The sequence below is a fragment of the Phocoena phocoena genome, chromosome 6, assembly GCF_963924675.1.
Source record: "Phocoena phocoena chromosome 6, mPhoPho1.1, whole genome shotgun sequence".
NCBI lineage: Eukaryota > Metazoa > Chordata > Mammalia > Artiodactyla > Phocoenidae > Phocoena > Phocoena phocoena.
In genome coordinates, this window is record NC_089224.1 from 8,082,476 (window position 1) to 8,098,407 (window position 15,932).

The following is a 15,932-nucleotide window of genomic DNA, read 5'->3' on the forward strand; positions in this document are numbered from 1 at the left end:
AGCCCAAAACCAAGAGCTGGAAACACTGGAGGTAAATCCGAAGCCAAAAGGCAAGGAATGACCAAAACAGACAGAACAAGTTTCAGTAACCGAGGGTCAAGCTTAGCGTTGGTACTGGTTTCCTCAGACTCTTACGGATGTTACGGCATAAAGCAAACGAGGAATTATGTTGGGGTTTTTGAGGATGAAGATTCTTGGTGTGGATGAGAAGATTTAAAGATGTAAAATGGTGCAGTCACCATGGAAAACGGCATGGTGGTACCTCCAAACCACACGATCCAGCAACTCCACTTCTGGGTATATTCCCAGAAGAAATGAAAGCAGGGACTCGAGTAGATATTGGTACAAACAGCACGATTCACAACAGCCAAAAGGCAGAAGCCACCCAAGCGTCCGTGAACAGATGACTGGATAAACAAAATGTGTTCTATCCGTACAACGGAATAGTATTCAGTCTTTAAAAGGAAGGAGATTCTGACACAGGCCACAACATGGATGAACCCTGCGGACAGATGCTAAGTGAAATAATCCAGACACAAAAGGACAAACACTGTATGATTCCACTTACATGAGGTAACTGGAATAGTCAAATTCCTAGAGACAGAAAAGAGAATGGTGGCTGCCAGAGGCTGAGAGGAGGAAATGGATACAGAGCTTCACTGCAGGGGGGAGACGAAAAAGTTCTGGAGACAGATGGTGGTGATGGATGCACAAAAATGTACATGCACTTAATGCCAACTGAAGTGATACTGAAAAAATTGTTAAAATGGTCAATTTTATGTTGTGTATATTTTACGACAGTTAAAAAAAAAGGATGCATAAAGGGAAGTGAAAGTCTTTCAGTCCTAAATTTGAATTGGAAGTATTAGCATCCACACATGATGTATTTTATCTTATCTTCAGGTGGACGGGGGAAGTATTTCCTAACTCTCTATACGGAATGACTAACCCAACAGCAAAAAGCACAACTAGAAGAGCCAACTCTAAGAGTGGTGTCCAAATACCATTTCTCACTAAAAGGAGTCTGGGTTTCCTGGAGAGATAGCCAAACCCAGGTCTGGGAGGAGAAAATGTATAAGAGCTTGGAACATTTTGTCGTATGGAAAGCAGGAAAGGATCAAACCAAGATTTTGTCAAAAGAACTCAGGAGACAATTTGGACAAGTTTCCACTGGCAAAAGATGGGACAATGTGAACATCAATCAGGATAATAAGGACATGGGATAAAACACATCATATCTGTTTAAATCCATGAGTTCTTAATGATACTAAAAAGTTTTTATTTCACTGGTAATCTCGGAAGGATGCTAGGGAACTAATTCATTATTTTGAACACTGAAAAGTAAAGTGAAAGAAGCAAGCATTTATCCTGCCTTTCCTATACAAACTGTAACTCAGGGTAACCAAATATTTGATAAACTAAAAAAAAAATTTTTTTTACTGTTATAGACGTGTATCAGCTAATAAATGAAGAAGGAGTGAGAGCGCTAGAATGCGACCGTTTGCAACCCCTGATGAAATAACAGGTCTAGGCAATGACCGTCCATGGCTGCTGGACATTACCTAGCCTATTTTTCCAATCACAGATTTACACGAAAAACAGGGGACAGAGGAACATGTTAAATGAGGGGAATGCAATCAACAAAATCCAGGCTGTGGGAAACCTACAGGAAAAGCCTAGTTTCTTTAGCAAACATTGCAGGAAAAAGAAGAGAGAGTAAAAGGGGAACTATAGGTTAAAAGAAACTTAAGAGACATCAACAGAGGCAACGTATGGACCTTATTTAGATCCCAATTTGAACAAACTGTTAAAGAAAATTAGACAAATGGGAAATTTGAATACCGATTCGATATTTAATGATATTAAGGAGTGGTGGTTAACTGTATCAGAGTGATACTGGTCCTGGGGCTGTATTTTTTTTTTAAGTATCCTTATATCTTTTAGAGATACAGACAGAAGTATTTAGAGATAAAATGATAAGTTGTCTGGAACTTCCTTCAAAATAACCTAGTGTAGGGGAATGCGGGGCGGCGGGGGCGGGGGGGGAGCGGATACAGATGAAATACAGCTGGCTGAGAGTTGACATTTGTTGAAGCTGGGGGATGAGTAGACACTCTCTACTTTTGCATATGATTGAAATTTAACATATTCTTAAAAACTTGTTTAAAAGGCAGGAATTGAACTTAAAGTCTTCATCTTCACCTCTAACCCTCCTGGGAGGGAGGTGCTGTGGCATCTGGCTTTGCACACCTGCATAAACAGTATTTTCCCCTGTAATTATCTGTATTCCTATTCAGGCCACTCCTGGCCCTTTACATCTCACCTTTACGGGCAGAATCACTGAGAAGAAGAGGGTGGGACCCCACCTCTGAGGTCAGATCAGCCACGGCCCCATCCTTTCCAGGGCAGGGATCTGGTTTGGGAACTAGAATCAGCCTGGATTTCTGCCCCTTCTTCTACCTCAGCCTGGACACAAGCCGCCCAGCCTCACTGTGCCCTACTGCTAACGCACCCACAGACACACAGCCCCTCCACAGCATCTTCACAGCGAGCCTCTTCCTTTCCATCAGACATCTTTCTCTAAGTGGGAACGGGTGCAGAAATGCAGAGGGAAGGCGGTCATTACCTTGCAGGAGCGAGGCAAAAGCAAAACAAACAAGAGCCACTATTTTTAGCCTTTCTACACTATAACCAAAACGACATATCCAAAATGCTACTTGAATCCTGCCCCTCCACTGTCTAAGTCTTCTCTTCCCCAGGCCAAGTCCGAACTCTCCAGATGCCTCTGCCTGCTGCATGGCCCCCTCACCCCACCCCCCGACACTGCAGAAGCGCCAACTCAAGAGATGTCCTCGGGCTTCCCTGGTGGCGCAGTGGTTGAGAGTCTGCCTGCCGATGCAGGGGATGCGGGTTCTTGCCCCGGTCCGGGAAGATCCCACATGCCGCGGAGCGGCTGGGCCCGTGAGTCATGGCCGCTGAGCCTGCGCGTCCGGAGCCTGTGCTCCGCAACGGGAAAGGCCACAACAGAGAGAGGCCCACGTACGGCAAAAAAAAAAAAAAAAAAAAAGATATGTCCTCAGCTTTCATCGTTTCAGACTCCCTATAGGAGTCCACTCCTCCAGGAAGCCTGGTCTCTGTCGGTTTGGCATCCTGGACTCGCGTGGAACCCAGATTTGCCCCTCTATAGCCCTCCATATACTCAGACTCTCACTTTTTTTTTTACCTCCCCTGCCAGACTGTAGGCTCCTGGGATGCAGAGACCACCTGGTTCGTTTTCGATCTCCAAAGCCTAACAAGTGCCCAGCTCACAGGAAGCAGGTAAAAAATATTTTTTGGCTTCTTGGCCGATGAGGCAAATGGTGTGTCTGGTACTGGTGTTTGTAACAGAGCTCTACCCTCTGCAGATCTCCGCGGCCTGCGGGGACCTTAGGCACTGAATGGGTTTAGTGAATAACAGAAAAACAAAACCAAAGGAACCACAAACTGAGACCAATTCTGAGGTCACTTAACCCATGGTTTCCCACCGTTGTTTTTACATTTTAGTAGTTAAGTATTTTATAAGAAAAAATAAAATTAGCCCATCCAACTTGAAATTTCACAGATACTACTGCTTAAAATGAGGCAGGTAGCCATGGAAACCTGCTCTACACAGACTGCATGAAGTCAGGTGGATGCCAGGTAAGCTCAGGAAGGTGCCATGTTACTATGGTAGCTTTGCTGTAACAGCCAGCATGAACTATTGTCACGGGCACTGCCATCAGACCCTGGATTGATTTGATTTTCTTTCTCCTTCCTTCCTTCCTTCCTTCCTTCCTTCCTTCCTTCCTTCCTTCCTTCCTTCCTCCCTCCCTCCCTCTCTCTCTCTCTCTCTCTCTCTTTCTCTCTTTCTCTCTTTCCTTCCTTCCTTCCTTCCACTGTGGGCCTTAAGGAATCTTAGTTCCCCGACCAGGGATTGAACCTGGGCCCACGGCAGTGAAAGCGTGGGGTCCTAAACACTGGACCGCCAGGGAATTCCCAGACCCTGGATTTTAAATACCCCTTCTCACTATTTCTGTGCCTGGCCTGATTTCTTAACCTTGAGTGCAGATACTCAAGCTCAGAGGGGCTTCATAAGTTGTCCAAAGTCACACAGCAGGAAGATTAGAGCAGGGGACAGGATCTTGGGCTGGACTGATACACTTTCACCTCACTGACCTCCCCTTCTAAAAAGTGGGTTGAAAGCTACTTGCTCACATTTCTCAACAAACCAGAGCCTCACAAATCAACACCTCCTGCAGCTGGTCACCTCACTTCAAGGGGGCAACCACTTAAAACTTATAAATATGCTCTAGCCTTAAAACGGCTAAACATAACATACTATAAGATTGAAAAGCTATGCTTTTATACACAACGCTCCCATTTGATTGGCTATTTATTATTGGCAGCTCTTTCAGTCAATTTCCCAGTTTTGCTCTATTTAAGAGACCAGTCTTTAGGAGCCAGTCTGGGTCACCAATCTTATGAAAACTTTCTTCAGTGCTGAAATAACTAAACAGTAACTTTTATGACTGTTTAAATATATAGATATACACATGCCTGTATATGTATGGTAACTAAGAAGCCAAGGATTAATGTCTAACAGCGGTTATCTTTGGATGGTAAGATTACAAATTCTGTGCATTGGTTTATATGAGTTTTTCATTTCTCCATAGTAAATATACCTGAGTTTAATAAAAGAAAAATACTTAAGTTTTGCTGATACTATTTGAAAAAAAAACTGTTTGTTTTTCTGAAGCCATCTTTGACGTGGAATACGTTCTCTTTTTTCAAATAAGCAGTATTTTCCTATTAAGTGTACACTGTGAGAACCACGGGTCAAGTTAAGTTCTCTCTATATGCTAGCGAAAGGTTTTATTTGTTGTTTGTTTTCCCCCGCCTACTCAATTTTGATGGGTAACCTGTATTATTGCCTCTCTTTGCCTAGTTTGATTTATGATCCTGGAAGTCAGGTCATTCTCTGCTAGGTCAAAGAAAGAAAGAGAAAAAAAAAAAAAAGGTTTCCCCACCTAATACCTGATAAAATATCTGAAAAGGTCATTGCAGACCTTGACAGAAACACATACAATTTCAACCCAATCTGATAAAACAGCAACTAGAAAACTTTTATCAGAAGAAAATGTAACTTGCCATTTCCCAGCTCAGTTGACTGAACTTGTTTTTATCTGAAATGACAGACATCATAAGATAGGAAAAGCTGCAGATAAGAAGCCAAATTGAGTTGTCTTGAATCAGATCCGATTGTCTGCCTGGGTTCAAACTCCCACACCTGCTCTGAATGTGTCAATGAGAGTCTCTTGGCATGGTCCCGGAGGGGTTTGGAAACATTGCAAAAGTGGTGAACTTTGAGACTCCAGCGTTTATTCTGCGATTATAATTAACCTGCTCACCAGTTGCTATCGATCAGTACTGAATGGAGCTGATAAAGTTTGACTGGATTTCTAGAAGTAGAAATGGAGACTTAAACTAGGAAGGAAAAAAGGAAGATTAAAAAATTACTTTAAGGATTTAATTCAGTTTTAAGCAGCAAAACTGGATCTGTGACTGACGAATCGCAAAGCCTGCGGCTTAATGATCCTCAAAATTTCCCACCATATTCTGGTGGTAACTCCTTGATGTCTCATCCTCCAAAAGAAAGTTCATCTATGATGATTCAACACAGAGTGAAAGACATCCTCACGTTCATTCCATTTGCAGAGGGTGAACCACATGGCATGGCTTACCTGTCTGGATTATATTCCTCCTTTGGCAAAAAAAAAAAGATATTTAAAGACATGAAGGCAATTTGGGGGCTCCTGCAAAGTACTGAAGGCCAGAAAACCAAATTCCCTTCATTCAGATAAGAGGCTTAAATATCCTGGCTCAGTTCTGATTACAGAGTAGCAATAGATAAAACCCTAGGCCCCCTGCCAGAAACGAGAAAGCTTCCACTCATGGCTTCTGTGATCAGCTCAGACCAATTCCATGGGCTCTTACCAGCCTTGGGGTTTTATCCACTGTCTTGATCCATGCCCCTATTCTCATCTTCATTAAAAAATATAACCACTGTGATTCCTCTCCTCCTTTCTCAGCTCCGACCTTTGGAGAAAAGGGAATACGGAGAAGACGGTTCTAGTTTCCTTAAGAAAAGGGATTTTTGAGAGAGCCAGACGGCTTAGCTCTTCTTATGCAGCCAACAGTCCCCCCCAGAGTAAGAAGAATCTTCTAGTTTGGAGGGTCTGAATTCTGGGCAATCTCTAATTCTCCGCACACCCAAATCAGGATGCTGAAAGGAAGCTTGTGTGAGGCAGGGATTCCTGGCATTGCAAGTTCTGCAGTATCAGAATGAGATGGAGAGACATTGGTGGGAAACAGGAAAACAGAGAAGAGAAACTACACTGGGGAGAGGGAGCAGGTAGTGAGCAGAGTAACACAAACTCCTGAACTTTACTTGAGTCCTTCAAACACCACGTACCTTCTGGATCTGAAGAGTGGAGCGCCCTTAAGCTTGGCAAATGCAAAGTGTGGCAAACAGGGAAAAAGCATGGTCCTAGAAGTGGGACTTACCTGGGTTCTAAGCCAGGGCTGTTTACTACCAGCAGGAATTGGGGCAGATTAATCATTCTGACCATCAGCTTCCTCTTCTGCAAAATGGAGATCACAATATCTAATTCTCAAGAAGGACTTAAAAGTTCCTGTTACCTGACTGACAACTTCCTCATTGACCCTCGAGAAAGGATCCAACTTACTTGCATATATGCATAGTACACAATACATATATATATATATATATATATACACATAGATATATGTATATATGTGTATATATATATATATGCATATATGGTAAAAGATATAGGTTCCTGTCCCTAAAAAGCTGAAAGTTGTTAGCTGGTTTCCAAACATGTATGTACCCAAACCTGTAAACTTATTTTGTATAAATTAAAACAGGTCAGAGGTTATTCCTAGTATAACCCCACTCATATTATTTTCCCTTACCTTCTTGAGAAGGAGACAAAAGAGTAGCTCTATAGTAGCCAATAAAACGTTTAAATAATCCTCCCTGGAGTGTGTTACATGAGACCATGTCATGGGCCATAGAAGGTCAATATAACAGAGTGATACTCATTCCCAAGCCATGAGAGAGCCTTATCAACTGCACCTTACGCAGGATTGGAGGTCAAGGAAGTCACCAGCAGACAAATACTTTCCGATGTCAGAAAGGCCCCTTCAAGATCTTAAAACAGCAGCATCCCTGGACCTGCAAGAATTGCCTACTTCTAGAGCAAGGCAATGGGAAAACCTGTGGTCCTTCCTCTTTCTTATGCAAACAGAAGCAGCAACGTTTGCAGCTCTAAATTCAGTACAACTCAAAGGTCTTAAAAGGACAGGTTGAAAAGAATTGGCTAAAAGACTTACCTTGCCTCGGGAGAAGGTAATGTGGTTTTCTAACACAATCCCATCACTGTCCTAGGTTAGTGGTTTTCCATTCTGGCCCCAAAATAACCTGAGGGAGAAGTGCCCACACCAGGAAAGGTCACCAGTGTATGTGCCCACGAGGGGATCTTAGGAAGTCACGTCAGTGGGGTTGGGTTCGGGGAGGGGGGCGACATCTGACAACTGTGGACGGAGATCTGCTCCCAGAAGGCATTACTGAGAGTAGGATAAGGGTTTTCTGACCCCTAGGTAAAGGAATCTCCTGTTGGATAAGCAAAAATCAAAAGCCGAATTCAGTAAATAACAATTTATGTTTTAAAGTACTCTTCCTGTACATCCATAAACTCTAAATATAGAACTCTATTTTTAAAAAAAAGCCGGGAGACTTTCAGGAAGTTAATTCATGAGTACTATGTCTTTTTAAAAATTTAATTGGTTTAATGTTTTTTTAATTGGTAATATAGTCACATGGCTCAAAATTAAAAAGGTTCCATTTGTACACCCACGTCCACAGCAGCACTACTCACAAGTCAAGAGGAGGAAACAACTCAAGTGTCCATGACGGATGAATAAACAAAATGTAGTACCCACATACAATGGAACATTATTCAGCATTAAAAGGAAGAAGTCATATCACAGGCTACAACATGGATGAACCTGGAGGACATTATGCTAAGTGAAATTAGGCAGTCACAAAGAGATGAGTGCGGTATGATTTCCACTTACATGAGGGATCTAAAGTAGTCACGTTCATAGAGACAGATCTGAAGTAGTCAGATTGGGCTTCCCTGGTGGTGCAGCGGTTAAGAATCCACCTGCCCGTGCAGGGGACACAGGCTCGAGCCCTGGTCTGGGAAGATCCCACATGCCGCAGAGCAACTAAGCCCGTGCGCCACAACTACTGAACCTGCACTCTAGAGCCCGTGAGCCACAACTACTGAGTCCACGCACCACAACTACTGAAGCCCGCGCGCCTAGAGCCCGTGCTCCGCTACAAGAGAAGCCACCGCAATGAGAAGCCCGCTCACCGCAACGAAGAGTAGCCCCCGCTCACCACAACTAGAGAAAAGCCTGCGCGCAGCAACGAAGACCCAATGCAGCCAAAAATAAATGAATAAATAAATTTATTTAAAAAAAATAATAAAGTAGTCAGATTCATAGAGACAGAACGGCGGTTACTAAGGGCTGGGGGAGGGTGAAGTTCGGAGTGTTGTTTAATGGGTATAGACTTTCAGTTTTGCAAGACAAAAAAATCCTGAAAATCTGTTTCACAAGAATGTAAACAACAACTTAACACTACTGAACTGTACACTTAAAAACTGTTAAGGTAAAAACAAAACAAAGTAAATCTTAACTTTAACCTCCCTGTATTTTAAATGTATTTTCTTGTTATTTAATGGATTAATAAAGAAGCACAGAAAGGACAATGAAAACTGGTTAAGGTGGTTAAAAATTCAAAAAGTTCCAAGGCACAGATGGTGAAAGTCCTTTTCTCACCCTTTCCCCTCACCTCTCCAGTTATTCCCGACGGGCAACCAATGCTACAGGTTCCTTGTGAATATTTCCAGAGAGAAATTAAATATTTCCAAATGCATATCATCTTTTCTTCTCTTTTTTTACACAAATACAGTGCTACACACACATCCTGCACTTATAAATGTCTTGAAGAGGATTCCATACCATTACATAATGAACTTCCTAATTTTTTTATGCTGGCAAGATATCATATTGTTTGTATGTACCATGTGAACACAAACACTCCCCTAATAAGGCGGATATAGATTATTTACAATTTTGGTTGGAATAATTAGTTCCAACGACACAACAGTGCTGCAACTAACATGTACCCATAGAATATATTCTATATTTGTAGAATAAATTCCTAGAAGTTAAATTTCTAGGTCAAGGGTATCAGCTCTGTAATTTGTCAGATAACACAAAGGGCTCTCCATAAAGGCTGTACCAATTTACACTCCCATCCACAGGTATCAGAGTTCCTGTTTCCCCACACCTCGGAGTATGTTTGTTTTCTTAGCTCGTTTAAGTAAAAAAAAAAAAAAAAAATAGGGAGGGATACTGAAGAAAGTGTTATCTAAAGCTGTCTCCTGTGCATCATTTCACCTGAGCGCTTAGAAAGTACCTAACAAATGTGGCTTGACCTTTCAATGGGACACCCCTGGGCAGGTGACAGATCTCACTAGAAGCAGTGACATATCCCTGGCTACGCCCCCCTCCCCAGCCACACACACACCTTCCCCATTTAAATGGTTCTCAGGGCAACACCACAGACCAGCCCCAGCTCTGACTGACCTGCTCAGGGTGGTAACGGAAAGTTAAACAACTTTGGTTTCTCAAAGACTGACGAATGATTCTCTAGCCAAACAAGCTACCTACGACGAGTTCATCTCACAAAGTTCCCTACATAAATGCACTGGCTCTGAAGGCAAGTGGCTTAATTGATAAGCAGTTCCCAAAAGATCCAGAAAACACTTCAGAGTCTTCCACCAACCTATACCATAAACAAACTCTTAGAACACCGTGAATGAGACAAAGCTTTCAAAGAAACCATTTGGCTAACACTGAGTGATATACACGCATTTCTTTGTGTTGTTATTTTTTTTTAATCAACCCTTAAAGTGATTCAAAACTGTTGCACTCCTTTGAAATCATAACTGCTTGTTCTTCTATTACACAAAAGAATTGTTATTCCATCATAAACTATATTTTCATAGCTTTTCCAGTAACATCTACCACAATGTTATTTTCTTTAAGGCATAGTCTCATATAATTTCCAGTTTCCTTTTCAGCCTTAAGCATTTACAAGCATTAATTGGTACAAAAATCAACGTTATTGTGGTGTAATGTACACACAATAAAACACTCCTATTTTAATAGTATACATCCATGAATTCTGACAAATGGATATGCCTACGTTAACAACCGTGATCAGGATCTCTAAAAGGAGACAGCTATATCATCCCGCCACAGCTAACTCACAGGCACACCAACGCAGACCCAAGCCCTTGAAATGCAAGAGTCCCCAGAACAGCTCCACTGGCAGATGGCCACATGGTGTCTCCGTAAGCACTTTCGGTGCCCAGGGGTGCATGAATAAGACATAGCCATTCCATTTCAACAGCTACAATCCTGTGTGCAAAAGTGTTCTCCTCAAATGTAATATCTGCTCACCTAGAGCACCACGAAGTTAAAAGGACATAGACTTTTGCCTTTTAGATATTTATACACAGACACTCTCTCCCTCTCTTACCCACCCTGGGACTTCTCCAACGGAAACTGCTCCAGTGGTTGCCCAAGGCTTCAGGAACCCTCTCCCATCTGGCTCACTCCTCCCCAGAGCCCTCCGGTGGGTCTCTTCAGCAGCCGTGGTGTGTGATTTGACCTGGGCAGAGGACTGCAGCAACTCCCTCCTGGATCTCCACTGAAATATTTGCTCAGTGCCCAGCATGTGCCAGGCACTTACACATGGGTGAGACTCTGTACCTGGTCTCAGTAAGGTCACATAATTCCATCAGTGCAGCCTAATTCATGAATTCAATGGTTGTGTCAGGGCTCATATTGAACTTGGAATGAATTAAAGTTTATATACATGGCAGTCAAGGCAGAGTCATTCCTTCCACCCTAAGTCCAGAGCTCTACAGAGGCCCCTGTTTGCTTTTATTACTTTGCTTTTTGCCTTATTCCAATAACCAACAAAAGAACTCTGGCAAGATATGAACTATTGTTAATACTAACGTTTAATACTTCATAGAGAAATGAAGGTGGTCTCTTTTTTCTCCTCTTTGAAATTAAAAACAGTTTCTGTGTGAAGAATGAGGTAAGCTGTGTGGTTTCACCTATGGTGATAAATGCATCATTTAAACAAAGCCAAGCTGGGTTCTATTATTTCATGGTACCAGACAGTGTGACAGTAAATGAGGGCATGCATTTTCTTTCTTTCTTTCTTTCTTTTTCTTTCCAAATTGCAGGTACTTTTCCTGACAAACTCTATTTACCCTTCAGCACCAAGTGCAGATGGTACCACTTAGGTGAAGACTTCCAGATTCCTAGACAGAGGGAGGTACACCTCTGTCTTCTCTCCTCTGCTCTCAGCTCATGGCCATAGCCCATTGCTGGGTCACTCACCTGTCTTCATGCCTGTTTAGGGCGACCAATTATCCCCGTTTGTTGGGGGCCTGTCCTAGGTTTAGCACTCAAAATCTCCAATCCTAAAAAGCCCTCAGTCTTGAGAAAATCAGAAAAATTGGTCACTCTGCCATGATAGTGATTATTTACCCAAATAGCCATCATTTATGTGCCGAAGCCAAGAACTTCACAAATGTTACCTTATTTTTCTAATTTAAAACAACACTAAAAGTAGTTACAACCATCCCGTTATACAGGAAAAGAGAGGAGACTGAGAGAGGTAAGTACCTTGCCCGAGATCACAGGGGCACCCGAAATTGAATCTAGGTTTGCCTTTGTCATACCTCACCCCGTACTGCCATCTTAGGACCCAGTGGCAACTCCCCACAGCAAGCTCTCAATAAACACCACGGACTCAGTAATCACTTGTCATCATCCTTCGATCACTCAGCATCAGTTAACATGTCAGTGATGGTCCTCGATAAAGCTACCAGGCATTAACAGGAGGGTCCATGTGATAGGAGGAACATATAAAAAGCACATGTACATATGCTGCTTTTAACTGGCTTTTATGCAAGTGCCACACGCAGAACATGCTGGAGATCTGAATGCCAACAAATTCAACGTGCCTCCTGTCCCCTCACATAGGTAACGTGGAACCATTCACCACCTGCCCACTTAAAACACTTGGCTGCGTACAGAAGAGAAAATCCAACTGCTTGGCCAGACCCCAGGGCTGTCTTCAGGTGGGACTTCCTGAAGTAGTGGGACACAGCACAGCGTGCCAGGAAGACAGGCCACACTTGTCAGCAAGGGGGCCCTCCTTAAAGGTCGGCTTGCCATCTGTTGACACTGGAGTGTGGGAAACACTACTTACTCCAACACCCTCCGGCCTGGTATGGGTTACATTTGAGAATCTAAATACTCACTGTGTGCACTCCCCCACCGTATTATTGTTTTTTACATTGTTGTGGCTGTGACTCTCATGACCACAAAGAATCCCCCCCCCCCATCTTTGGATGTCAGACTTCTCTTTTTGCCCTAACCAAGCACCAAATTCTCAGTCCAGGATCACAAGGGTTAGGAAGCAACCTCCCCACCCCACCCCCAAGTTCGAAGAAGTGAAACTGTGTGGACCATTCCTCCCTATTTTAAAATAGGAGTTCTAGAGGGAGCTCTAGAGAGAACTCAGGAGGGTTCTAAGAACGTGGGGCCTGAGGGGCCCACGCCCAGCATGCCCACCTCGAGCTGCCATTGTATGGAGATGCTGCCGAGCTATCTCTCAAGGTCCTCCCGAGGGTCTCCGGAGCCTGGGGAGGGGCGGGCCTTCCTCTCTGGGGGTGCCGTCTGGCTCCCCCGTGACGGGGAGGGGGAAACTGGGAGCCACAGCTCCAAGACCCGGCGCCACATCCATGGTTAATCAGTTTACCTGAGATGTGTATTTGGGCGGACACCCCTGGGGCTCTTCCCCAGGCCACCCAGGGTCTGAGGATAAATTAAAAGCTCTTCAAAGCCTGGACCCTTCTCGGAGCCAGCCCAAGACTGGAAACCTGGGAGGAACAGACTTTACTCTTCAAAGTGAGAACAAATGCGAAAGGATTTAGCACTTAGTAGGTAGTCAATAAATGTTAACTTTGTTGCTCAAGTCTGGGCTTCCCCTCCCCTACAAGAGTAGTCTCCATCCAAGCCCGATCCCGTCCCTTCCTGAAATTCCACAGGACCAGAGGTCATTTGCATTTTGAACTAGCGTTGCCACTTCCTTTCTCTCTCAGCCTGAAGCGCCGAAGCCCTTCCTCGGACTTCATTTTGTTCATCTGTAAATGGGAGCAAGGGGCACACGTTTGATGTCCTTCCCAAGTCTGACATTCAAAGAAGCTATTAAAATTGTGCCCATTACGATTGTAATTTCTAACCCCAGCCCTCGGGACCGGACGAGGCTGAACACTTGGACCTCCGGCAATGTCTCCACTTCAGTCGGGCATTATAAAGATGCACCTCTGGGCTTCCCGCGTTCCCGGACACCGAGCTGGAGTGCGCTTCCAACGCAGCCCTGGGCACCTATGCCCCGCCGACCAGCACATGGTCACAACACGCTCTGGCCCCGAGGCACCCACCTGGCACTGATCCCAGTTCAATCCATCTCCATTGCTAGGGTCCCTCATTTGTTCCCGGTGTGAACTCCCCGACAGGAAAATCTTCTGCCACCCCGAGGGATCCTCCAACTGGCCCGCCAAATGGCCCAGAAGATGTTGGGCCCAAGCCATGTAATCAGTTCCCTGCGGAGGACGCTGAGCAACGGCCGAGAGAAGGTGGGAGCAGAAACCCGGTGCTCCCAGCGCTGTGCAGCCGGCTCGCCCGGCGGCCTCCGCAGTCACCTACAGACGGGTGCTGCCCGGGCGCACGTAGACCCAGACACACCCGATGCCCGGGGCCACCCTGCAGTCGTCTCTCCCTTTCAGAAAAGGATCTAGAGGGCAGGCCCGCCCTCACTAAACGGAATCTGGGTTCCGTGGGGCTGTGACCTTCACCGCCACTACCGCCCGCCCTGGCCGCCAGGTTCTGTCTCCCAGTTTGCTTTCCTTGGAAAAACTCACGTATCCCCTCTATCCCCTGCCCCCGCCCCCGCACACCTGTGAAAAATTAAATGTCCCAAACAAGGCTCAGAACTACCTCTGTTCCGGCCCCGGACCGCCCGGGGACGCGCGCTCAGCACTCACCGAGATTGGGGTGTCGGGTTGCAGGGTTGGCCCGGCCGGGCAGGCTGTGCAGAACCGGGCTGTCGAAGGGACCGGCGGAGGCCGCGGCGGCCGCGGCCCAGGACGCGCCCACGTCGGCCATGTAGGCGGGGTAGGGGCTGGAGTAGGAGCCCGCGAAGCCGGCTCGCCCGTACTGCTCGCGGCCCGCCAGGCCGGCGCCCGCCGCCCCGCCGCCACTGCTGTAGGCCGCGGCTTCCCGGGCCGCAGCGGCGGCGGCGGCGGCGGCCAGGGACCCGGTGGTGCCCGGGAAGGAGAAGCGCGGCGACACTGGCGGCGGGGTGTAGGCGGCTCCCTCGGCTCCCGCCTGGCTCCAGCCCGGGCTGCCCTGCTGGGTCCCGGGCCCTGCGCCCGACGGCGCGGCCCCTGAACTGCCGCCCGAGGCGGCCCCGGACACGGTGCCCCCGCCTCCACCCTGGAGGTAGGACAGGCCGAGCACGGAGGAGGGCACCCGCGGCGTGGGCACGTAGACCGGCGAGGACGCGGCGCCTGCGCCGTGCATGAAGGCGCCCGGGCCGCCCGCCTCGTAGGGGCCAGGAGGGGGGCCGTGGTTGGCGGCCATGGCCAGGCTCTGGTACATCGTCCCGCGCGCTCGCAGCGTCCGAGTCCTCAGGACAAGGATCAGTGCGGGGAGAGAAAATAAAAATACAAAAATAAAAAGACGAATAATGTACAAGTGAGGGGCTGTCACAAAAATGAAGATCAAAAATCAAAGGTTAAAAAAAAACACACACGAATCCTTCAAAAATATATACGTATTAAATCCAGCATTGAGCCAAAGACTCTAGGCTCTGGTTTACTCAGGAAAATCCCAAACTGAATTTGCGGTTGTTCCCGGAGGTGGTGGAGGAGGGGCCGAATCCACTGCAGGGACTGGAGGTCGCGAAGACGCAGGGTAGCGCCCGGGCGCGGGCAAGGGGCTCCAGCCGGGGTCACGCGGCCTGGCCTGTCGCTGCGCGGCACCGCCGTCTTCAGGACACCCCGGCTTGCGGTGCACGGTGCGGGAGGCTGGCTCCAAGGCCGAGGGCCGGGCTGGCTCCTTTCCTCCGAGATGCAGCCGCGTCTAAAGAGGGAATGACAAAGAGGGAAATAAGTTCATCCAGAGCTTCCAGAGCCCATTTCCCCTAAACTTGGTTGCTTCTCCCGCCCTGCAAACAAAATCGCCACTCTCGGGGGCCCAGCTTCGGAGGCCACCCGGCTCCGCGGGAAGCTATTCTGCAGAGGCCGTGGGGTCCGGCTGCCGGAGGGAAGCCTCGGGGAGGGGCGATTTAGAGACCCGGGGCTTCCCAGTTATTGGACATGAAATTACTGGTTATGATCACGCTCATTTTTTTTTTTGTATTGCTTGTCAGGAAGGACTTTAATTTTACCCTATTTCTAGTATATTCTTGTCACAGTATTTTAAAAGTCCAAGGGTTTCCGGTTTCCGCACAGAACCTAGACCTAAGAAATCTCGCCCCATCTCCTCTGTCCCCCCACCTATCCCCAACTGATCCTGGCCATGAAAGAACTTTAGATTGCCCATGGAAGACAAGGACAAACTTTATAAAAACCAGCAGCCTAAGAAATTTTTGTTTGCAATCT

General features: G+C 46.3%; 1 protein-coding gene across 2 annotated transcripts in view; it reads right to left on the bottom strand.

Annotated features, from left to right (window-relative positions):
* GATA4 (GATA binding protein 4) overlaps positions 1 to 14,928 on the bottom strand; it is a 48,607-nt gene extending 33,679 nt beyond the window's left edge. For both annotated transcript variants that reach the window (XM_065878896.1, XM_065878895.1), the window contains exon 1: positions 14,313 to 14,928. In XM_065878896.1, coding sequence (XP_065734968.1) covers positions 14,313 to 14,928 — 616 coding nt within the window. The remainder of the gene's footprint in view (positions 1 to 14,312) is intronic.
* Positions 14,929 to 15,932: the final 1,004 nt, after the last annotated feature.